The sequence below is a fragment of the Nuphar pumila genome, chromosome 7, assembly GCF_984573655.1.
Source record: "Nuphar pumila chromosome 7, dmNupPumi1.hap1.1, whole genome shotgun sequence".
Taxonomy (NCBI): domain Eukaryota; kingdom Viridiplantae; phylum Streptophyta; class Magnoliopsida; order Nymphaeales; family Nymphaeaceae; genus Nuphar; species Nuphar pumila.
Window position 1 is genome coordinate 56,886,354 of NC_143255.1, and position 25,562 is coordinate 56,911,915.

The window sequence follows — 25,562 nt, forward strand, 5'->3', positions numbered from 1 at the left end:
TACATGTTTTGACAGAATTGTCATGTTTTTTCTTAATAATTTTTGTTTATTTTTCTTAAAATGTTTTATCTTCTAACTCATCCTAAATAGCCTGTTAAAAGATGTTTAGGTGTTTTGCTCAATCTGATATATATATATATATATATATATATATATATATATATATATATATATATATATATTTTTTTTTTTAATAGGTTAGTATTTGGTCGAGGCGTTACGATGTATAATGTGATGTTTTAATTCCTCTCGAACTAAGCAGGGGTATTCTCGTCTTTATGACGAGCGGCCGACTGTTGCTTCCCGCCTATCGCGCTGACCTTTACCAGACCTCCACGTGGAACTATCCGTGTGGGACCCACACTGAACCCCGCTCGACTTCCCAAAAGAATCCCAAGACAATAACATCCCTCTCTCTCTCTCTCTTTCAAATTCCTCGCAATAAAATCGGCGAAACTCGGCGATCTTTTGCCCTTTTCCCCTCCCATCCACGAGGCCGACTCCCTCAACGCCATTGGAGAAGCTCCGTCACAGCTCCCCTGATCTCGATTTTTTTTCCGGATCTCAGATCAAGATCTTCGTGGTGAATTTCGGGATTTTTTCTTTTCCCTCTCTATGCTTTTTTGTTCTCCCGGCCCCATTTGGATCCGGTTTTTTCTTGATTCTAGTTTTTATTTCTTGTCTCGTTCTTTTGTGCGAATTGCCGTTTGGTTTTGGCTAATGCAGGCAAGGTTTGTAGTGAAATCAAGGGATTCTGGTTAGGTCCGAGGTTTCTTCTTCCCAATCGTTTAATCGCGTCTCGATGTCGGGCCCTCTCGATCGGTTCGCTCGTCCCTGTGAGTAAATTTTCCATGTTTTTTTAGTCTTCTCTCGGGGATTTGTATTTCTTTCATTTTTTTGTGTACTTTTGGATTTTTTTGAGATTTTTTTGGTGGATTTTTTATACTTGATCGATGAATTTGGAAATCTCCGTTGTTCTTGCTGATGGTTCTTGGGGGCGTATTGGTTGATTTAGTGTTGGACCGTTTTGACTTCTGCTAGGATTTGAAGATTAGGGTTTCCGCGATCGTTTTTTAGGGTTACTTTTATGTATTTTTTTTCTTTAAGTGGAATTTTTGTTTTTTCCCATGTATTGGTGCATGCTGGCCATCTAATTGATAAGATTGATCTTTTTGCCTCTGGAAGGATTCTGATATTGTCTCTAAAATAATGTTATTATCAATGTGCTTTCTTCTTCTTCTTCTATTTTTTTTTTGAAGAAATTGTTTGTGATTTGGAAACAGCAAAGATTGATCGGCTTTCTATGGAACATTTTGTTTGAAAGAAGGCTGTGGCTGTAATCATTATCTTGTTCTCCGTAATTCAGATTTGCAAGGATTGTGTGAATTTCTCTTTCCCCACATTGTGCGGTTAGGGTTTGGGGATATGCTTGAGGTGGCATAAGAAAGAGAATTTGACGTCAATTTTGAATGTTACTACTTCGATGATGGTTAATGAGACGTGTCGTTGCCCTTCTCTTGGTTGCTATGATTTGTAATGCGTCCATGGCTTTGTAGAGTTTTTTGTTGCATGGCATTTTTGGATTTTCCGTGAACGTGTAGATAACAGGTCCTGGAGTTATCTCCTGATTAATATTTAGGTCTTCATGAGAACTGAATCAATATGAGCCGTTGTTAATATGTTTGCCATACTTGGAAGATCTTCAGTGCAAGTGCGCTAATGATTAAATGTTCTAGTTGAAAATCTGTCTAGCATTATGTAATGTACTTCAATCCACATGACGTTGAGACTGATTTATCCAACACCGAGGTACAGAGCGCAGATATAATGGAAATCAAGGCAACATATGGTGAGGTATTTTTGATATGTAAAATTTTGTTAAACAGTCATGATCAGGGGTCTGCTAAGGCACCTCTTACAGATTTCTAATCTTTCAATATTCCAACTTTAGACTTTAGTCGTATGCTTGTTCTTGTTTCCTGAATTTTGTGACCACTGTTTCTCCTATTTTTCTTTTTTCACCTATCTTCATCTTTCACATTTTCCTTTGTTTGCAATATTTTCATCCATGCATGCAACTTTTATCATCAGCAATTTACTATATTCCATATTAACAGTCAACGGCCCCAAGAGTAATTTTTTCATGTTCCAATGTTGGACTCATAGGTTTCCCTTTAATTAAGGTACAATTGTCATAATTGTAATCATTATTCAGGATTGATCTTTGTATCGATTGAGCAGTAGAACTAACTAATTTACATAAAACCTTCAAGGTTGAAATACAAGTGAGATGGTTGAACCGTCTAGGTCTGGCTTAAGTTGTATAATAAATTGAAAATATCTCAATGCTACAAATAAGTAAAACATAAGAGAATTATTTTGTAAGCAATGCATTACAACATTGCGTAAGAATAAAAACAGGCAGAACATCAACAAAGGATAATAGTTAGTGTAAAATGATATCTTGATGATGTTGCATACTTTTTCAATGAAATCCATGGATATTTAAATGAATAAATTTTTGTTTTGTTCATGAACAATTTTATATGATTGCATGCAATTATAACTTGTAAAAGATTATATTATGGTACTAACCGGTTGTTTACTGGATGAGCTCATCTGAAAAATTAAATATGAATTATGTCAATTTGACATGAGAAAACTTCAGCCTCAAAACTTTTGGATACATTGCTTTTAATATCTCACATATCAGGTTAGGGGAAAATCCTGAGCAGAGTTACCGGAAGCGCCTAGGCAAAAGGGGAAGCGCGAAACGTCGCGCTTCCGAAGCGTGAGGGGAAGCGTCCCCATTTTTTGGGAAGCGCGCTTCCCTTTTATGGGAAGCGCATCCCCCTTTTATGGGAAACACGCTTCCCATAAATGGGAAGCGCGCTTCCCCCTCGCTTCCCCATTTTTTTCATTTTTTCGCTTCCCCCTCGCTTCCGGTTCGCTTCCTAGGTCGTTTCCGAGACGGTTCGGAATTTTCTTCTAAGTGGTCCCACGCTTCCCCGCTTCCTAAATTTTTGAAAGTGCCTCGCTTCCCGCTCCCGCTTCCCGTATCGCTTCCCGCTCCCGCTTCCTCGACTGGTAACTCTGATCCTGAGTGAGTTGGGGTGATGCAGTGCGTCTCCTTTTGTTTTTTTCTACAGTAGTGTCTTCTAAAGAAGAAGCCTTTAGGAGATGGATCTACCCATGACGCCAATATAGGGAAATCACATGTTGACTTGGCAGAAAATCGTGGAGCATGCAACACACATACTTGTAGGAGACCCCCATTGTCTTTCTATGTCGGTTAGACATTTCAGTGTGCGAAGGGCAAGTAGCCCTCTGAAGAGATGATGGTTAGTGACCACACTCGTTGGTGATTTTCAAGTTGGAATTGGCTAAGCGAACTTTGGTCTTGAACAATTAACGTGCCAATTATTGGTCAATATGTCCGTGTACTGTGTAATTCGGACTTTTTCTAATACTCGTTACAGTACCTAGCGTGAGCACACCATACAAGCCAAACCTATAGCATGTCTTTCAATGTGACTTATGTTAATATATAATAATAATTAAGTATATTGAGTTGAAAACATGATTCACCAAACAAGTTTTTATAAATCATGTTGTTGGGGGCATGTTCGTAAAAACTAAGATTGTTGGATATTATTTTGGTATCCCTAAAATCTCCACAAGTTTCTTTTAAAGGAGTCTTAATTAATATTACTTAATGAGAATTTGACTTGGTTTTTGGAAAGTGTGGTTAAAGATAAGGCCAACTGGGGCTCCCTATCTTAATGGGAGAAGGGGTCCCCAATTGAAATCTTTCCGAGTAGTCTAGTGCAATTGAGCCAAGAGGTAAGCCCGAGGTCGTTTCTCCAAACTAATGGTGGGTACAAGTAAGTTGGTTCTTGTCTTGTGCTTCTTTTTCTTCTTTCAATGTGTGTAGTGAAGCTTTGTTAGGTGAAAGGTATGCCTTGTCATCTCTATTCAGTTTATTAGTTAGATAGTTGAATAGCCGTTTTAAATTTTATGATTATCAGCCAAATAGTTTGTCCTGTTAATTGGTTATGTATGCAATCGGGTGAGCTACACGGTCACACCGATTCAGCATATTGGTGTTGCCAATTGTTCAAGTTGGCAACATATGCATATACGTCTTGCTAATTGTTTACCTATGCATGCAATCACCGAATTGGAGGTTCTCTCCTTAAATAGTTAGTTTCATGGCAACACTTTTTTAAAGCATGGTGATTATAATGATATTTTTTTGTCTTATTTTCCATGCCATTATAATTGATATCATTATGAAAGTTTCTGACATAATGATTAGAAAATCATTGCATACTAAATTATCATATTCCCACTCATGTAATGTCATATACGGTGGTTAAGTTGTTGTCGCAATGCATACCATGCTCACATGGCCATCATCCATGACAAACCCATCTATGCTTCGTGTGTGTGCAACACCTTGTGACCATGTGGAACATGGAAGGTTGTCTTAGCAAATTTTGTTTTGGATGTTTATGAATTACATGAAAGACAAGTTGTCTTATAGACTGCTAGTCTATATAACACAGACTCTTCCAACAGGGCACCGCATCTGCGTCGCACCCGCACCCAAGCGGGTGCGATACTTGGGCACAACTTTCTTTGTATTAGGTGAAGTCAACCACATTGAGGTCCATTTCAATCCAAAAGTACATTCAGTTAACCCTAATCAAGTCCATATATATATATATATATATATATATATATATATATATATATATATATATATATATATATATATATACCTTCCCCGTACCCCCGCACCCAAGTTTTTTTAAAGTGCCGCATCCGCACCCATATCTGCACCCGCACCTATGTGACATAGCTGCTAGTCATATTTGGAATTATGTTGAACTTTGGTAAGAGCTAAAAGGAAATATTCCCATCATGATATTATTATTATTATTTTTATACATAACAACTCCAATGAAATATGTCTAAGATATTTGTATTACCTATGATGTGTCATTTCAATGCATGAAGACCGAATGTTTGCATCTCTGGCTATTTTAGTAATATGTATGATATAAAATAAATAAAATTTTTAATGACATGTATTATTTGAACAAATCAATATTATTGATATTTTTTAAGTTCTGTAGGTTATTTATCGATTCTAACCTGCCACGTTTTCCAACAGATGCATCTCTGAGATTGAAAAGCTCAATTACTGAAAGTTGCATCCTGTTGTCTGTAAATTTATTAAAATTTCTCCCTAACATTTTTTTCATATGTTAGGCAAAAAGTGCACCTGAGTTTAAGAAATTGGAAGAACGAGATAATGGTCTATATACCAAGGAGAGGAGGTGGTGGGCGGAGGTCAAAGAGAAGAGCTCAGGTCATGTTCAATATCACCAATGGCAATCCTCTCTAGAGGGAAATTTTCCAGGGAGAAAGAGAGAAGCCTGCCAGTTTCTTATGAAACTTGAGAAGTCGGCTCAAAGTGCCTTTCTTTGAGCCAAATGAGCTTGTATATAAGCAAATAATTGGATATGTCTAAATTCTTGATTAACTATTATTAAAATCTATACATGCACGCATGCAACAGATAAGCACATACTGTTTTCTACTCTGTGGTTGGTTTCCTTTGATGCTTAGTGTATCTTGAAATGAATTTTGACTGTGGGCTATATATGAAGCATCTGATGTGCATGTAGCTTTCTAAGCATTGAGTCAGTATTACTGCTAAAATCACAGGTACATGATGGCTGTCCAATTTAAATTTTAAGATTCTTTGAGAACATCTTGCAAAACTGTTGTTTTATTAGTCCAATTTTATGTTATGTTCTCTTTCGCCAGTAAACAATGCGACTGCTCTAGCATATTAGATCTTGTGAAACTCCAATTCTGTGATATGTTGTTCTCTTTTACCTATAAATAATGCAACTGCTCCAGCATATTAGATTATTATAGCCATATAAGGAGTCTAGTTGTTGAGGCATGGTACTATTTTCATTCTGTAAGGGCGATATATAATGTTTCTCTGAACAGTTTTTGTTTGTAAAGGTTGAATCGGGCTCTTCTGATAGTGTTTAAATCATGTATTATTGTTTGCATGTCATAAGTTGCTTGCAATAATATTACAGGCTTTGAGGGATCTTCTGGCCATGAAGAGAGAAGAGAAAGGAAGTCAGATTTTGAAACTTCAGAAGATGAGAGAAGGACAAGAATCGGGTCCTTGAAGAAGAAGGCAATCAATGCATCTACCAAATTTAGGCATTCTCTTAAGAAGAAAAACCGGAGAAAAAGTGATGGTAGAGTCATTTCAATTGAAGATATAAGAGATGTTGAGGAGCTGCAGGCTGTGGAAGCATTTCATCAAGCCTTAATTTTGGATGAGTTGCTTCCTGCAAGGCATGATGATTATCATATGATGTTGAGGTATTCACTTTGTTCCTTTCTTTCTTTTGTCTTCAACTGCCATTTTTGTTTTCTGCCAATTTCTGGCCTTGTTATTGATGTTCATGATATGAATTTGGACCCTTGTCTGGATTTTCCATTATAAATTAAGCTCTTCGCTGCATCTTACCTCTAGGGCATTGACGGAGCTGGTGTGTGTGTTACTTTGCCAAGTTTGATGAAGTCCCAGGTCATTCACTAGGCTAACCCAGTAGGATGCTGAGTTGGGTCAAGTCAACCGAGTCACTGGGTTGGCTTGGCAAGTTTTTAAACACTAGAATTTACTGCACTCTAGTGGAACAAACTCTATTTCAAAATCACTTCATAAAATTTTATTTCAAGACTTTATCGTGACATAGTTCTTACTCTACATTTCATGGTCACCATGCTCTTGAAGCCCACCATCTTGTTTGATAATCAGGCCTAAATGTTTGAATTTACTGCACTTTTGCACAACGAAGTCTATTTAGTAACAACCAAGGGGTCTGTTTATGACTAGGTTTCTAAAAGCAAGGAAGTTTGACATTGAGAAAGCAAAAATTATGTGGGCTGAAATGCTGCAATGGAGGAAAGAGTTTGGAGCTGACACCATCATGGAGGTAATTTCCTTTGCTCATGTACATTTGCAATCTTAAATTATTTCGGTTATGTGATTAAGTCAACCTTGTGGAAATAACTTCCACAAAGCATCTCATTTCGTTTAAAATGGGGAGACACCAGTTGGTGATTTCGAGTCCTGTTTTTTCATTTGAGCTTCTATATTTGAACTTCTTCTATACATGCTATATGGGGGCTCTTATACTATAGTCAACTTGGCATATGATGGGATTTTTGCAATCGTTATTTTAAAACCTTATTTTATCGTTGAAAGCGTTTTGGAAAATCACCAATCAAGTAATAAAAACCGACTTTCCACGAATGTGGCGAGTACGGGTTGAATCCTCAGGGAACAGAATACATTCAAATTAAATCTAAAACTTTAATTTATTAATATCACAAATGTTTACAACTACGTTAACATTACAATTCTAATTGAATGACAATCTAAAAATGAAAATGAACTGAAACAGATTGCTAAGTCTTCTCCGGATCGCCAGGGGTAATCCTGTCTTTTCGTCACACGTGCATTCACACTCACATTCTGAATACACCTGTTGATCTGTTTCTAACTTATCAACCTAACACAACACAAATAAAAAGTCAGTCTATAATCACTTATGAATTCTAGATTACATCTACAATTACTTCTGAACTCATTACTAAATTAAACTACAATTAAAAACAAAGATAATTAAAACTATAAGTTCTGACTAAACTAACTAATTAAATAAACTCCAACTAGTCTAACTACTGTTAGTATATTAACTACATGTTAGAAAACACTAAAAACTACGGAAAATCAATGAACTAGCTAAATGACTGCTTTGACCTTGTTATAGTGCAACATGGATTTGATAGGATTCCACAAACAGGGAGTTTGAAGAGGCTGACAAAATCTAATTTTTGAAGATTTTTCTTTTGCTCTCTTTTTGACAGATTCACGAGTTTGTCAGACTTTACGGATTTGAAAAACTCATCCGGAAGCCTTAGATATAAGCGTTTTAAGTTAGTAGAAAAGTTGGAAATCGTTCGTCCCGAAACCTAAAATCGCGAAAAACCAAATTTTGGAAAACGCTTAAAGGACAAACCAAATCAACTCAAAATGAGTTGATTTTTGGTTTGTACACAGTTGACACTCTAATGAATAGCATAAAACAGTAAGTTTGAGAAAACTTAGACAGATTGCAAGGCAAATGACAATTGCAAGTTAGTGCAAAAACCAGTTTTCAAATTCAATGCGCTATTCACCTAACTAATCCCATGCCTGCACTATTGCTTAAAACATATATATAATTAGTGATTCACAGCCTAATACTAACTACTAACAGAAAATACAACTAATTAAACTAAGAAAATAAAATCTAAATTAACTACTTGCATTACCTGTGAGAAATATACATTAATGCTAGAGTAAAATGATAGGTTAAGCTGAGTTAAACTAACCTCAAATATGAATTAAACTAAGTTAACTTGCTGACATTAACTAACCTATTGTCATTATTTAAGGTAACTAATTCATTAGCCTTGAAAAAGGAAAATTAAGTATAACATTAACTATAAATTCAAGTTAAATACTAACCTAACCCTAACTAGTGCTAATGCAACAACCAAACTAATTCGTAAATACCAGTGTTGTGAAAAGCGTTGAGGCGTAGCGAGGCGCTCAACCAAAAACCGAGGCGAGGCGTAAAGCGTAAGCCTCAAAATTTTTTTTTGAAAACTTTTAAAAAATTATAAAAAAATATCTAAAAATACAAATAAATAAAGAAATGCGTTATTGATGAAATTGACAACCAATAAGAAATAGAAAATGTCAAATAAGTACTAAAAAATATAAGATTAACATATAAAAGTAACTAAAACCTGATTACATAACTAAAAAATATATGAGATTAGCCTACAAAAGTTAAAATATATGGGATTAACCTATAAAAGTTAAAATATATGAGATTATTCTAAAAAATATGAGATTAACATATAAAAGTAACTAAAAAATTGATTACATAACTGGAAAATATATGAGATTAACTAAAAGAAATTAAAATATATGAGATTATTCTAAAAAATATGAGATTAACGTATAAAACCAAACATCAAACCATGACAGTATATCATACACCTAACATCAAACCATGGCAGTAGAAGTAAATTTAGCCACAAACAACTTAGTTATTGTATTGTGGAATAATTAAAGATTGATAAAATTGATTAAATACTTAGTATCAAGAGCATTTACATTATTATGCCATAAAATAAGTTTGTTTGCATGTGCACACAGTGTTCTGGCCAATGAATGGAAACTCTAAATAAAGTAAAGTAAAAGGGTAAAGAAGACATGAGAGGGATCCCCAACATGAAAAGAGATCTGATATTTTTTTATGGCATAAGAAGCGAACCAATACAATTAGCCAGAATCCTATATATTCCCAAACCCTATACCATGTGCTTGAAGTTAGACTATTGGATTTGATTCCTGAATTAGTTATACTTGTCAAATTATGTGTTGAAAACTACGTTTCTATAAGCTAAGTAACCAGTGAAACTATGGTTCTCTTTACTGATCCAACTGTGATTTGCATCTTTTTATGAGACAGCGTGCAAAATACAACACTCCCAGTGTGGATGCTATTGAGAAAGCAAGAACAGTTCAACTGTTACAGTTGTATAAACTGCAGTGAAACAACCGTGACACTTTCATTAACGTGACACCCTTTTCTAAGATCTAGTTATTTAACTAATCCTAGGGATGATGTTTCTATATATATACCTATATATCCATTATTTTTGTAGAATAAGATTTAAGTCTGAGCAGCAAATTGGCCTATTGTTGGCCCATCTTTAAATTCTTGTATAATAGTCTACTGCACTTCTAATCTTACTAAAAGTGAATCTAACTTATTGCTTATGACTTGAATAGTAAATTCCAGGACAAACTAATTAAAGTTGAACGATTAAACCTATACAAAGATTCTCACAAAGCACATATGAACAGACACACCACAGGGAGCACTTTGGAGTGGAGATAATAATAGATCGATAAGAGAATCCTGGTATTAATTCTGTGTAAAAAGGTGAATGTGGATATGATGAACATATAAGTGATCACTTTATTGAAGGGGAAAAGTGGGCATGAAAATCAATTATATAATTTCCTTCTTCGATAGGCATGTATCTATGGATTATATATAGAGAGATTTAGATGGCATATGCTAGCTGTTGGAGAGTATAATTTGCTAATGACATAGGATAAAGTTAATTACCCACTTAGTTCTTAATTTCATAAGGGGGTTTACTGTTTTCATACAACTTGCAAAAGATTGGTGTTTGAGTTGGACTCCCACTGCATAAAAGTTAGAAAAAGTTGGAGAGAAAATTCAATAGGACAAAACCAGTGTTATTAAAAGCCTCACCTTGAGGCGCGTACGCCTCACCTTGAGGCGCGTACGCCTCACCTTGAGGCGCGCCTCGCTCTGAGGCGTACGCCTCAAGGCGTATGAGGCGTGCGCCTCAGGGCTTTTGCGCCTTATGCCTGCGCCTCAAGGCACAAAGCCCCTCGCCTTGAGGCGAGGCGCGCTTTTTGCGCCTTGAGGCGCGTTTTTAATAACACTGGTAAATACCATGCATTAAATCAATATAAACTAATACCTAATCCAGACACTAAACTAATGCTAAAACAGAAATCAAGCTGCAGTTAGTAATTCATGTCATTCTTTACAAGATGTTTGAATCGGGTGAGAGTAATTCCACCCGAATTTGGACATTATAGCTAGAATGCAATCTTAATCGAAATTTCCACTAACTGCAGCTCTTCTACCGACATTAACACATTTACATCTACTGCTAACAGCAAGTGAATGAATATTGTATTAATGTTAAAACAGAGAGCAACAATCTAATCCTAAAACACAATACTAATGTCGACTAAATTTGAAATACATTCATTAATACCAACACATGAATTATTCTAAGTAGTCAACATCATTAAACGACTAACCTAACACTGAAATAATTTATTATTCAGTCCTTAAACTAACTGAATCAAATGCTAACACAACAAAGCTAACTAAGTAAATCTGAGTTACCCAAACCCCTAAATCGGTTAGAAATATAATTTGAACAACAAAATTCAAACAAAAAAACAATTAGCTACAGATTTTAAGTGGCTAATATTTACCTTAAATCACATTAAGCTACAGATTTTAAGTGGCTAATATTTACCCTAAATCACATTAAGCTACAGGAATAAAAGCCTAAACTATAGCACTTCAGCCGGCTAACAAGAAGTCTTCAAAACAGCAAAACAAAAAATCAGTGGCTACAAATCTAACTAATTACAGTTAACGAAATACAAGGATTTAACTGGAATTACTATGAAAACTCTATGCATAATACTAATCTACCAAAACATTCAAACCCACAATAACATTCAGCCGGCTAGAAATATTCTAGCCGGTTTGGCGCTAAAGCTCAATGAGTTTAAAAAGGGTTGGATAGGGAAAAATATTAGAAAAACCTAAAACTATAATCAATCTACGGTGCCGGTCTAGGCACCACTATCTCCTACAACTGACAGAAAAATAAACACACCCCAAACAGAATTGCAATCACACGCTGGGTTTTATACTAAAAGAAAGAGATAGAGGAAAGACGTACCTCGCCTCTTGGGGTTGTCCGACGAGTGTAGGGGTAGAGGTGAGCGGATTAAGCCTGGGATTCACGTCCTTGTGCCTTCGTTGATGTTGTTGCAATACCATGAACACTTTTCTTGCTGTTGTAGCACGGTTGAAGTGCACCGAAGATGGAGGATGAACCGATTATAATCGGATGGGGAAGATGATCGGATGGAGGTAGAACCGATCGATCTTGTTGGAGTAGACGACACTCCGAGCAAGATTGGCGTCTTCAACCTCTGCTACACCTGAAAAAGAGAGCACATGTTGATCAGCACACAGCAAGGATGAGAAGAAGTGGAAGAAATGGAAGAAGGAGATGCAAAATGGGGAGGAAAGAGGGGCGATAACAAGGAAGATGCAAGAAAATCCATGCAAAACCCAAGAGGAGGAGAGAATGGGCCGTGGTGGCTGGGAGAGACTATGGAGGATTGAGAATCAGGCTTCAAGGGGCACAAATCCCTAGGCAAAAACGCCCTATTAGGTTTCTTCACCAATTTTATAGAGAAGAGCCTCTTTTCTGAAAATTCTAGAAAAGAGATTAAAATGATCTTTTTAGCTGGTCGCCTCTTCTGAGGGGGTATTTAGCAAATATTTTCTAAAAATCGTGAATGGGCTGAGGTAGGTTGGATCTTTGATATTTGGCATTGATCCAGGGCTTAGATGGGCCAATTGGATTCGTTTTGGACCCGATTCACCCCAAGGTCCGACCCGCTACACTGTAAATGCGATAACTTTCTCGTTTTAAGTCCAATTCGAACCGTAGCTCAATGACATCTAAATGCACCTAATTGTGGGTTCTAAACCTATAAATGATGCATTTATGTAATAAAAATATATTATATTTACGAGTAATTAATGCATCATCAAATACCCTCATGCTAGAATAATTGCTAGTCTCTAGCAATACACCTTACCCTTGCAATGAAGATATGAACTACCCGAATAAAATGCATATTTTTTATTAAACAACTAACTCACTTTTGTAGGAATCACGGTTGCATTTAGCATATGCAACAAGCCCTTTGAACCCCTGGGTTACACCAGTGGACGAGCAAGGTCTCGTGAGGGTTCACAGAGTTGCTACCCACAAACATCAGAAATCATGCAGAATTTCAAAATTTTCTTCTAAAATGCTAAGCAATTCAAGAAATCAATTTTAGCACACATTTCATGTGATTTTTCACTTCTCAGAACATAATTAGAGATTCTATGCCTTCACGATAAAAATCTTCCTTTCATTCTTCTAAAAATTGTATTTATCTATGCTTGTTTCTCAGACAATCGTGTATTGTCATGCTATTATTCATTTTTTATCACTTGTATCTTTTTCTGCACAGTCTTTCATTCTACTTCCAAGTAATGAATTTTTTTTCTTTTCATTAAGCTCACATTTTCTTTTTTCGTTGGATTTTCAATTTTTTCAATCTTTCAGATTCCTTTCCTTTCTTTTTTTTTTCATCTGATAGCTTGCGTGTGGTATACTTTTGTGCCCTGTGCAATGTTAATGCCTTCTTATACCACTATTTGTATGTCGAGGGCATTAACTAGGTACAAAAGTACTAGACACCGCCACGCCAACATAGCCGCCATAATAAGAAGCAGGCGAAGCAGCTAGAAGCGCTCGCTTTGCGCCCTTTCATTCTTCTTCCAGAATGGGGAATGGGAAAGCCAAAAGAAATATTCGATTCAGACTTCGTGGAGCCGGTGCTGCTGCTGCCTGCGCGTAGGGCCGTCCCCCACTCCCGTCTCGGGGTGCAAAGGGGTTTTTGTTTTTGGAACAGACGGCAGAGGGCATTAACTAGGTACAAAAGTAACTTCATTCATTTACCCTTTCGACATGAGATTCAAACACTTCAACTTGTGTCTAGTCTCAGCTTCCGAGGCTCACAAAGTTTTCACTCTCCTTTTCGGATGGAATTCAAACGCTTTAACTAACGTCTGAATTCATCGTACTCGTGATTGCGAAATTATCCAAACAACCTAACACAAACTCTTTTCTTTTGAGCTCGAACTTTTTTTTTATATATATATTTTTCATTTACTTAGCAGTTTATTTCAAATTGTGCTTACTTTGTAATTCAAAATTATCTTTTCACATTCAAATACAGTCTTTTCTTTGAACTTCACATAAATACTCACTCTTTTTAGCTTTGTTCAGAAAAAAATTTCCTCATGGGGCTTCTAAAAACTTCTAACATGTCAGATTATGTCAAAAACATTCATATATGCTATTTTTTTTTGAAACGCCTAATTTATGAGTTTTAGTTACTGAAACAGGATAAATAGAACAAAATAGGGTGTATCTACTGAACCCCCTTCTCATGCTTGATTGACACTGTCCCTAGTGGCATGCAAAGATATAAAAATTGCAATGTAGATGCACACTAAAACAGTAATATAGATACGGGAGAAAGGATAGATAGAACCTGATATGCCCGATCTTCCGAAGCTAATGATTGACTTGACTTCGCACCACCACTATGCATATACGAATGCATAGTTTTCTGCTGATCTGGTCAATGGTCTGCTCCTGAAGGCGTGCTCTATGTTTGCTAACTTGGACTCATTCTTTGAAGCATCAAATAGTACAGTGTTCATGCATGACAACAATGAAATCCGAAACAAAAATCAAATCCAAACACAAGACAAATAACAATTTTATTTCTAATATATATATGATACACCCTAAATAACAAAATAAAAGCACTAATCACTAAAACAACTAACCGATGTCAGGATTACTCTATGCGATTAAAATAACAAACATAAATCTAGATCTAAATCAGAAAATTCAGCAAATACTGATAATCACAAGCTATGTTCTCTAAACTCTCCTGTCTAATCGCTCTTTGAATCCTGAAATTCAGTGAATCCTAGGAAAAACATGTGAATCCTATATTTGCTAACTATGTTAAATCCTACTAACTAAAACAAATAAAAACAATTAACTAAACACATATTAATAAACTAAAATCTCAGAAATAGTGAGAATATAATCGTCGTTCCCCGGCAACAATGCCAAAAACTTGATAAATTTTTTGCAATCGTTATTTTAAAACCTTATTTTATCGTTGAAAGCGTTTTAGAAAATCACCAATCAAGTAATAAAAACTGACTTTCCATGAATGTGGCAAGTACGGGTCGAATCCTCAAGGAATGAGATACATTCAAATTAAATCTAAAACTTCAATTTATTAATATCACAAATGTTTACAACTACGTTAACATTAAAATTCTAATTGAATGCCAATCTAAAAATGAAAATGAACTGAAACAGATTGCTAAGGTCTTCTCTGGATCGTCAGGGGTAATCCTGCCTTTTTGCCACACGTGCATTCACACTCACATTCTGAATACACCTGTTGATCTGTTTTTAACTTATCAACCTAACATAACACAAATAAAAAGTCAGTCTATAATCACTTATGAATTCTAGATTACATCTACAATTACTTCTGAACTCATTACTAAATTAAACTACAATTAAAAACAAAGATAATTAAAATTGTAAGGTCTGACTAAACTAACTAATTAAATGAACTCCAACTAGTATAACTACTGTTAGTATATTAACTACACGTTAGAAAAACACTAAAAACTACGGAAAATCAATGAACTAGCTAAATGACTGCTTTGACCTTGTTATAGTGCAACATGGATTTGATAGGACAGGGAGTTTGAAGGGGCAGACAAAATCCAATTTTTAAAGATTTTTCTTTTGCTCTCTTTCTGACAGATTCACAAGTCTGTCAGACTTTACGGATTTGAAAAACTCATCCAGAAGCTCCGGATATAAGTGTTTCAAGTTCGTAGAAAAGTTGGAAATCGTTCGTCCCGAAACCTAAAATCGCGAAAAACCTAATTTTGGAAAACGCTTAAAGGACAAACAAAATTAACTCGAAATGAGTTGATTTTTGGTTTGTACACAGTTGACACTCTAATGAATAGCATAAAACAGTAAGTTCGAGAAAACTCAGACAGATTGCAAGGCAAATGACAATTGCAAGTTAGTGCAAGAATCAATTTTCAAATTCAATGCACTATTCACCTAACTAATCCCATGCCTGCACTATTGCTTAAAACATATATAGAATTACAGTCATTCACAGCCTAATACTAACTACTAACAGAAAATACAACTAATTACACTAAGAAAATAAAATCTAAATTAACTACCTGCATTACCTGTGAGAAATATACATTAATGCTAGAGTAAAATGATAGGTTAAGCTGAGTTAAACTAACCTACAAATATGAATTAAACTAAGTTAACTTGCTAACATTAACTAACCTATTGTCATTATTTAAGGTAACTAATTCATTAGCCTTGAAAAAGGAAAATTAAGTATAACACTAACTATAAATTCAAGTTAAATACTAACCTAACCCTAACTAGTGCTAATGCAACAACCAAACTAATTCGTAAATACCATGCATTAAATCAATATAAACTAATACCTAATCCAGACACTGATTAGCAGGTAGAGCTACTGAAAACTAATGCTAAAACAGAAATCAAGCTGCAATTAGTAATTCATGTCATTCTTTACAAGATGTTTGAATCGGGTGAGAGTAATTCCACCCGAATTTGGACATTATAGCTAGAATGCAATCTTAATCGAAATTTCCACTAACTGCAGCTCTTCTATCGACATTAACACATTTACATCTACTGCTAACAGCAAGTGAATGAATATTGTACTAATGCTAAAACAGAGAGCAACAATCTAATCCTAAAACACAATACTAATGTCGACTAAATTGGAAATACATTCATTACCAACACATGAATTATTCTAAGTAGTCAACAACATTAAACGACTAACCTAACACTGAAATAACTTATTATTCATTCCTTTAACTAACTGAATCAAATGCTAACACAACAAAGCTAACTAAGTAAATCTGAGTTACCCAAACCCTTAAATCGGTTAGAAATATAATTTGAACAACAAAATTCAAACAAAAAAATAATTAGCTACAAATTTTAAGTGGCTAATATTTACCCCAAATCACATTAAGCTACAGATTTTAAGTGGCTAATATTTACCCTAAATCACATTAAGCTACAGGAATAAAAGCCTAAACTATAGCACTTCAGCCGGCTAACAAGAAGTCTTCAAAACAACAAAACAACAAATCAGTGGCTACAAATCTAACTAATTACAGTTAACGAAATGCAAGGATTTAACTGGAATTACTATGAAAACTCTATGCATAATACTAATCTACCAAAACATTCAAACCCACAATAACATCCAGCCGGCTAGAAATATTCTAGCCGGTTTGGTGCTAAAGCTCAATGAGTTTAAAAAGGGTTGGATAGGGAAAAATATTAGAAAAACCTAAAACTATAATCAATCTACGGTGCCGGTCTAGGCACCACTATCTCCTACGGCTGACAAAAAAATAAACACACCCCAAACAGAATTGCAATCACACGTTGGGTTTTATACTAAAAGAAAGAGATAGAGGAAAGACATACCTCGCCTCTTGGGGTTGTCCGACGAGTGTAGGGGTAGAGGTGAGCGGATTAAGCCTGGGATTCACGTCCTTGTGCCTTCGTTGATGTTGTTGCAATACCATGAACCCTTTTCTTGCTGTTGTAGCACGATTGAAGTGCACCGAAGATGGAGGATGAGCCGATTGCAATCGGATGGGGAAGATGATCGGATGGAGGTAGAACCGATCGATCTTGTTGGAGTAGACGACACTCTGAGCAAGATTGGCGTCTTCAACCTCTGCTACACCTGCAAAAGAAAGCACATGTTGATCAACACACAACAAGGATGAGAAGAAATGGAAGAAGGAGATGCAAAATGGGGAGGAAAGAGGGGCGATAACAAGGAGGATGCAAGAAAATCCATGCAAAACCCAAGAGGAGGAGAGAATGGGACGTGGTGGTTGGGAGAGACGATGGAGGATTGAGAATCAGGCTTCAAGGGGCGCAAATCCCTAGGCAAAAACGCCCTATTAGGGTTTCTTTACCGATTTTATAGAGAAGAGCCTCTTTTCTGGAAATTCCAGAAAAGAGATTAAAATGATCTTTTTAGCTGGGCGCCTCTTCTGAGGGGGGGTATTCAGCAAATATTTTCTAAAAATCATGAATGGGCTGAGGTGGGTTGGATCTTGGATTTTTGGCATTGATCCAGGGCTCAGATGGGCCAATTGGATCCGTTTTTGACCCGGTTCACTCCGAGATCCGACCCGCTACACTATAAATGCGATAACTTTCTCGTTTTAAGTCCTATTCTAATGAAATTCGAACCGTAGCTCAATGATATCTAAATGCACCTAAGTGTGGGTTTTAAATCTATAAATGATGCATTTATGCAATAAAAATATATTATATTTACGAGTAATTAATGCATCATCAGCATATATCTAGTTGCATTGGCTTTGGCAGTTTGTAGTTGATTCTTAAAATGCAACCATAGCTTGGGATATATTACTGTAGCTTGATGGTGACACTTTAAGTAACAATTACTGGAACAGCTTAAAGAAATCCGAGATCCATTTTTTTTGCAAAGGGCAAAACCACAGTCACAAATTCCCTTACCTATAAAATTTGATAGAAGAATTAAGGAGCTGACAAAATGATTGGATAATCAATTTGGTAGTACAATAATGCTAATAGCTTTATATTAAAGATAATTTAAATATCGAATTGAACTTATGGATGTTTTACAAAATTGCTCTCTTGAGAGAGAGGATAAAGAATGAGCAGTAGAAAGTTTTGACAGAATATATGAGACTTCTCCAACTGATCATATTTTTGTAAAAATTGGGGCTCCATACATCCCAAAATCTTGTTATTGGTTTACCCATCTGCCAGGTGAGGAATCAACACTTCCTTAACTGCTGGCTCAATGTTGGTGTTGATGGTACAAATTTCATTAGTACTTTTCATTGCTGCTTCCATGTCTTAATGTATCCGTTTTCTTGTTGGGGCTTGCACTTATAACCTTCAAACTGAGTCTTGGTCATTGGCAGCATGATCCTATGCCATTTCCTTTTGAGCAATAAGTTACATTTGACTTTTGTCTGGATTACCTTTTGGATGCCTTCATAAGTATTCATGATTACTTGTCTTCTATCAGGATTTTGAATTTAAAGAGCTGGATGAAGTCCTAAAATACTACCCACATGGTCATCATGGTGTTGATAAGGAGGGAAGGCCTGTTTACATTGAAAGACTGGGAAAAGTTGATCCAAACAAGCTTATGCAAGTGACAACTATGGACCGATACATAAAATACCATGTGCAGGGGTTTGAGAAATGTTTTCTTGTCAAATTTCCAGCTTGCTCTATTTCTGCAAAAAGGCACATTGATTCAAGTACAACAATCATAGATGTGCATGGGATGGTATATTCCTTTTCACATGTCAACTTTCATGTTTTTTACATGCTTATTTTCCTAATGGGAGCATTCAATTGAGATTTTTCTAGTCTCTTTGTGGTCTTTCTTGTGGAGCTTCAATTGGTGCCCTTCTATTCAGATGTCTCTGATACTTGATTTACTATCAGGGCTTAAAAAATCTTAGCAAGACTGCGCGGGAACTAATTGACCGTCTGCAGAATATTGATGGTAATAACTATCCTGAGGTATAACAAATGATTCTTCATTCGGCTAGCATTGTTGCTAATTATTCTTATCAATGAAAGGACAATCGGTTACAGATTCTCCTTATGAGAACTGTACTGAATTCCTAAAGCCTTTATTAACTTGGAAGTCGCATGATGCAGACATTGCATCGAATGTTCATCATCAATGCTGGTCCTGGTTTTAGACTTCTATGGAACACCGTAAAGTCTTTCCTTGATCCCAAAACTACATCAAAGATTCATGTATGTAGCAACTGCTTCTGATATGTTTCCGTCTGGCCATCTATGTTTTCCTTGAGAGGTTTTGAAAACTGCCTGAAATTTTAATGGTTCATTTCTTATCAGGTTCTTAGCAATAGGTACCAGAGTAAGTTACTTGAGATAATTGATTCCAGGTAAGAAGTTGTGGTTGTGAGTTTGCCGCAATGGTCTGATCTATTACTTTATATTAAGATGCCTCCAAATCTTACAAAGATATTATGTCCTTTCCCAGCGAATTGCCAGAATTTCTTGGTGGTACTTGTACGTGTTCTGATCAAGGTGGATGCTTGAGGTCCGATAAAGGTCCATGGAAAGATCCAAATATATTAAAGGTTTTAATGCTTTCTATTTCTTATGTTCTGTTTGTATTCTTCATGAAAACGTTGCAGTTCTTATCTTTCTTGGAGCTGCTTTACCTGCATGTGTTTAAGTTTGTTACTTGCTTTTGAATGTTGGTCTGCAGATGGTTCTTAGTGGTGAAGCACGGTGCTCCAGACAAATTGTTACTGTTTCAAATACTGAAGGAAAAGTAATTGTGTATGCAAGGCCACATTACCAATTGGTGTGTCCTCAAGCAGACCTTTTTCTTTTGAGCTATGGAAACAAGTTGGTGTTTCTTATGATTTAATGTGGTAGTTGAAATGTAATTTTGTTCCACTGGTTGGATCAGATGAAAGGAGGCGATACATCAACTGCAGAATCAGGATCTGAAGCTGAAGACATGGCTTCACCAAAAGTGATGAGATATACCTCAAGTATTCGGTTGACTCCAGTTCGTGAAGAAGTAGGTCCTATTTTCTCTTAAAATTTAAGGCAACATTTAGTTGATATGATGGAAACATATCTTATGCTGATAGATCACCATAGAAACATATGAAGCTCTCTTAGAAGCAGAATTAGCCATATCTCAAAAGCAATTGATTGCTTCTTGTGCAGTTTCTAATATTGATAAACTGCTTCAATTGTCTTACTATTTCTTTGGATTTGTGGTACTTTAATGTTTGGATGCATAGGTAAGTGGTGTTAATCATCCAGTCATTGGTGAGGTAGGTATATTCCATTATTGCAGCTGCTAACTGTTATCAAATGAGCATTTGTTATGGTTGTGATGCTTGAAGCAGTATGGAGCCAGAAACTAAGAGACAATAAAATGTCTAAGGTGAAATTTTTTATGGTTATTTTATTGTGTTACACAAAATGCCTAGGATGACTATAAGGCACTTGAATGCTCCAACTCTGTGTCTACCTGATGCTTTGGGCGCAACATTGTTTGATGTTGGAATAAATGTAGTGTGATTTTCATATTATCATGTCTCATATGCACCAGAAATATGGAAAGCTATGTATTTTAGTTTCTTTGATATTTTGCAGGCTAAACTATCTGGCAAGTCAAATGTTTATATAGAGTATGACGAATATGTTCCCATGGTTGACAAGACTGTGGATGCTGGTTGCAAGAAAGAAGTATCTGCACAAAAGGTGCCTGTTTCTAAAGGTGGGTGAACCTGATTTTGGAACCTCTTTTATTGATTATATTAATTTTTAGAGAGAGAGAGAGAGTAAACTGAAGAGATTTTTTATCTTCTTCCGTGTTAGTTTAAACTCCCAAAAAATAGCCCTTTGGTGTTCAAAAACTTGAGGAATTTGTTGCATTGGCTTCACTCGAGCAGATATTCTGTGATCAAGCTGCTGAAGGTCTAGTCTTTAATCTGCAAGTGGGAAATGCTACAATACGGGGCATTGTGACTTTTTTAACCCCAAAAGCGAATAAGATCCTTTAACCCAAATACTTCTCTGCCATCCTTTGCAATTAAACAACCTGATATCTGTAATGAGTGAGAGTGTAATCCATTTATTAGCCTCTCTTTTAGGTCCTCATCCTCGTGAACTTGTTCCTGCATGACAATTATATTTTTAGTCTTTCTTTGGGCTAGCATTTCTCTCATCTTTCTTGCTTTAGCCCATTAGCTGAAAAATCAACTCGATTTTCCAAAACTGATTTAATTAATCTTTTAAAATGGTGCTTACTGCTTGAGACTTTAAAGTTGTTTGGTTGACACCCTGATTTTTTTTAATTAAATCTCTCTCTCTCTCTAAATTATGTGGATACCAAGAGACTTTCAACTCATCCTCATTAGGTTCTCTGCGGGCAATGAGTACCTCCTCACCCTCCTCCCTAACCCTTTTATCTTGCCACCCAACCACCCTCCATATCATCAAGCTTGTCCAATTTCCCCAAGCTCCACTGCCTCCACATACTTATCCTTGCCACTAGGGATGCAAACAGATTGGATTTCAGATAGCTAAATACATTGGAGAGTCGCCAAAAATAAGAAAACCTCCATCCCAAATCTGGTTCGTTTGCATCCCTACCTGCCACTAATTGTCCCAAGCTCTGCCATCTCCACCTCGCTCACACCTCCTCCCTCACCTCCCCAAGCATTGACCTGATTTATGAGTTCTTGCCGGAGGACACCTGGATTATCATCTGGATGGTCAAATGGGTCTTCGCCACCATAACCACACTGAAGGACCTGTCTAGAGCTTGTGCGTGTGTGTGAAGAAGACAAAGAGGAAGAGTAAAAGAGGAGGACCTGAGAAAGAAAATTCATTTTACCAAAAGAAAACCTGAAATTAGCTGTTATTTTCTATTTTTCATAATGCTTTCAAAAACACATTTTCAAAGATGCAGTTCTGGGGAAAGCATTAGCCAAACACACATGAAACAATACAACAACAACTACGCCTTCATCCCAAAACACACATGAAACAATGTTATAAGAAAAATTAAAACAAAGTTTCAGGAAAATTAGTTCCCCAAACATTGTTTTGTGTGTCATCTAAATGATCCTTTGTTATCTTATAGACTCATGTTTTTCAATTTTTGCATGTTATCATTTTCCGTACAGATTTTTGGAGATGTACTCAAGCCCAATTGGTTAATACCTTCACTGCAGGTTTACTTCCTCTGACTGATGCAAACGAGATTGCAGTTGGGATCCATGCCCAACTTTATTCTGGAATAGTGGCCTTCCTAGTGACACTTTTTGCTGTGATGCGCACCCTCATCTGCCATGTGACCAAGAAGCTTCCCGATGGAAGATTGGGTCAGGATTGCCATGATATCATTTTCCCACTTGACCCAACACCTCAGGAGTTCCATCTCCCTTCACCATCTCCAGGATTGACTGAGAATGACCTCATGTCTTCTTTATTGAAACGGCTAGGAGAGCTTGAGGAGAAGGTTGATGCATTTCAAGCAAGGCCTGCTGAGATGCCCTCCGAAAAAGAGGAGTTGCTGAATGCTGCTGTCTGCCGTGTGGATGCACTAGAAGCTGATCTGATCAACACAAAAATGGTATTTAATAAAATGACTACAGGACTTTTTTCCCAATTATATATCTAATAATTAGAGGAACAAATTTCATTAAGAGACAACTGCAGAAAAGTGTGTGGGGAACCACCCCACCAAACAAGTGATCAGAAGATTCTGAATTTGTTGATTGTTTCATCTTCAGGCTCTGTATGATGCTTTGATGAAGCAAGAAGAGTTGCTTGCATATATAGACCGTCAAAGGGAGTCCAAATGCCGGGTAGATTTTCTTTTCCCCTCCCACATTTGAAGCTTTTAATATATCATAATGCTTATTCTGAAAGCAGGGACTTGGGGGGATACCTATTTTAGCCACTAACTGGCTTCCTGGGTTTCTTAGCCTACGTGTTCAAAATTGTTGTTTGGCTGCATTCAGCAAGTTCCTCATACGTTTGCCTTTAATTTGCAAACTTATGCAAGATGTACTTTTTTGCAGAACAAGGCATTCTGTTGGTGAAATGGGTGACCTGCTTCTAGTGGTTTTTCCATACCTTTTTCCTTTGTAAGTTCAGGGTTTTACAATGAACTGATCTTTTGAAGTACTTGTCATATACAGGGGAAGTCTGAGTTCTAGTAATAGATGAGTTTATATATTTTTTATGTAATTATGTACACCCTGAGAAAACATGACTGCCTTGCACAAATATCGAGTTTTTGTACATGTTTATATGATAAAAAAACAGGGACAAGGATTGGTACATATCTCCACTGCTAATTTCAAAGATGGATGATATTGACATGAAGTACACATCTTTGAGATTGAATTTATGTAAACAATCTATTCTTCTTTAACATCGATGACAGTCGTGCTCTTTTATTTTGCTGCTGTACAATAACGTTTTTCCTTCCTGCTGTGGCGTTTCAAAAGAAATGCTTCGTGGGAGTAGGACGCTTCAAAGTTGGATGTCCGTGGTCAGCCACTTAGAACCAAGATCATCACACATGCTATTCTCTTTGAACATGTTTTAGCCAACTTTTCCTTACAACCAAGAGTATGCCACACTATAACTTGAAAAACAAGCACCGATCCCTTTGCCACCTTTTCTTTTCTTTTTCTTTTGTATTAAACGGGAACCGGTGTTGGGACGAGAAACCTGCTATGCTATGGTTTCCATGCATGACTGCGAGGCCACCCCCTCACCCAAGCCCTTAGAGACTGTTTTTTAAGATGCGTCAGGCCCTTGCTCTTTTTTTTTTTTTTTTGAGGGGGACACCCTCCCTTTCACTACAAGAACCCTGTGGATTAGCGCCGACCTAAATCCGTTGCTAATCCGTCGCTAAACAGTTTAACGACGGATTAACGTCGGATTAGAGACGAATAACTTTCATCGCGATTTTTTTGACGTTAAGTAGCGACAAAACTTATTCGTTGCTAATTTGCGATGGATTAGCGACGGAAATGATTCGTCGCGAGTCTGTCACTATTTTAATTAGCGACGAATAATATCCATCGCGAGTCTTTCGCTATTTTAAATTAGCGATGGATAATATCTGTTACTAATCTGTCGTTGAATTTAAAAAAAAAATTTGCTTCCTGTCGGGCGGTATTCTGACAACAATAGGCCGGACTTGGATCGATTCAGCGACGGAGGAGGAGGAAGAAGATGACCCACTACCGGATCCCAGCAAGCTGTACTACCTCGGGCCCAAGATCTCTGATTGGGTCTCGCAGAGGTCGGAATGGACCGATCTCGTTGTTGACGGTCATGACGGAGATGAGGCTGGTGTCGGGGCGGATGGCGTCGCGGAGGCGGTCAAGGTCGAGGAGGCCGTCTAAGCCGACGGGGAGGTAGGTGGCGTGGAAGCGACCTGCACCCTGGCACGCTCGATCGCCTCCCTGGCGTGCTCGACTGCCTCGTTCGACTCCCAGCCGTAGAGGTGAGTGCGGGAATGGGGGTTGCCGAAGCGGCCAGTGAAGAAGGGCAGCATCGCGTCCAGCACCCGCGGGTCCACCGGCGATGTTGCCTGCATGTTTAGGTACAACGACCGCCCCACGATCCGCACGCCCTTCATCGAGATTCCCCCACCCTCCTTTGTTGCGTCGGAGTTGGACGACGGCTCGACGACTATTGCGGCGGTCGACATCGACCAGCGGGATCGTTCAACGAGCCTTACGGCGATGAGCACGAGGCTCCACTTCATCGGCCAGCGGGATCATCTGGCGAGCCTTGCCAGTGGTCGCTTGACCTCCTCGACGCCAGGGATCCGATGGAGCCGAAGGGGAAGATCAGGATGGAGGCAGGGAAAATTTTGCTCACAAGAGCGCTCATTTGGGAATGGTTTAAATCGAACATCAGTTTAAATTTCGAACGGGGGAAAGAGGGAAAATTTCGCGCCTTAGGTGAGACGGTTTAAATCGAAAAGTAGCGACGGAATTAGCGAGAGAATTTTTCCACCGCTAATCCATCGCTAATTAGCGACGGAATTAGCGAGAGATTTTTTTCGTCGCTAATTAGCGACGAAATATTCCGCCGCTAAGTTCCTGCAGTTTTTGCGACAAAAATTTTTTGTCGCCGATCTGTCGATAATTAGTGACAGATCTGAGACATGATTTGTACCGTCGCTAATTTCAAAAATATTTCAAAGATTGGGGACGGATAATGTTCTCTCG

The 25,562-nt window shown here is 37.2% G+C and overlaps 1 protein-coding gene across 4 annotated transcripts; it reads left to right on the forward strand.

Moving 5' to 3' along the window:
* Positions 1–438: 438 nt before the first annotated feature.
* Positions 439–23,743, forward strand: LOC149832305 (phosphatidylinositol/phosphatidylcholine transfer protein SFH8-like). Of its 4 annotated transcripts, none has more exons than XM_090014436.1 (15): positions 439–583; positions 727–836; positions 6,126–6,420; positions 6,938–7,037; positions 18,812–19,078; positions 19,240–19,317; positions 19,459–19,560; positions 19,663–19,712; positions 19,811–19,910; positions 20,042–20,140; positions 20,249–20,362; positions 20,950–21,073; positions 22,536–22,936; positions 23,097–23,171; positions 23,388–23,743. In XM_090014436.1, exons 2-15 carry the CDS (start codon positions 803–805, stop codon positions 23,406–23,408), a joined length of 1,860 nt encoding a protein of 619 aa, XP_089870562.1. In that variant the 5' UTR covers positions 439–583; positions 727–802; the 3' UTR covers positions 23,409–23,743. The 4 variants fall into 4 exon arrangements, with proteins under 4 accessions (XP_089870562.1, XP_089870560.1, XP_089870558.1 ...); XM_090014434.1 differs by having other exon boundaries at positions 446–583; positions 6,105–6,420; XM_090014432.1 differs by having other exon boundaries at positions 446–583; positions 6,105–6,420; positions 22,488–22,936; positions 23,388–23,716.
* Positions 23,744–25,562: the final 1,819 nt, after the last annotated feature.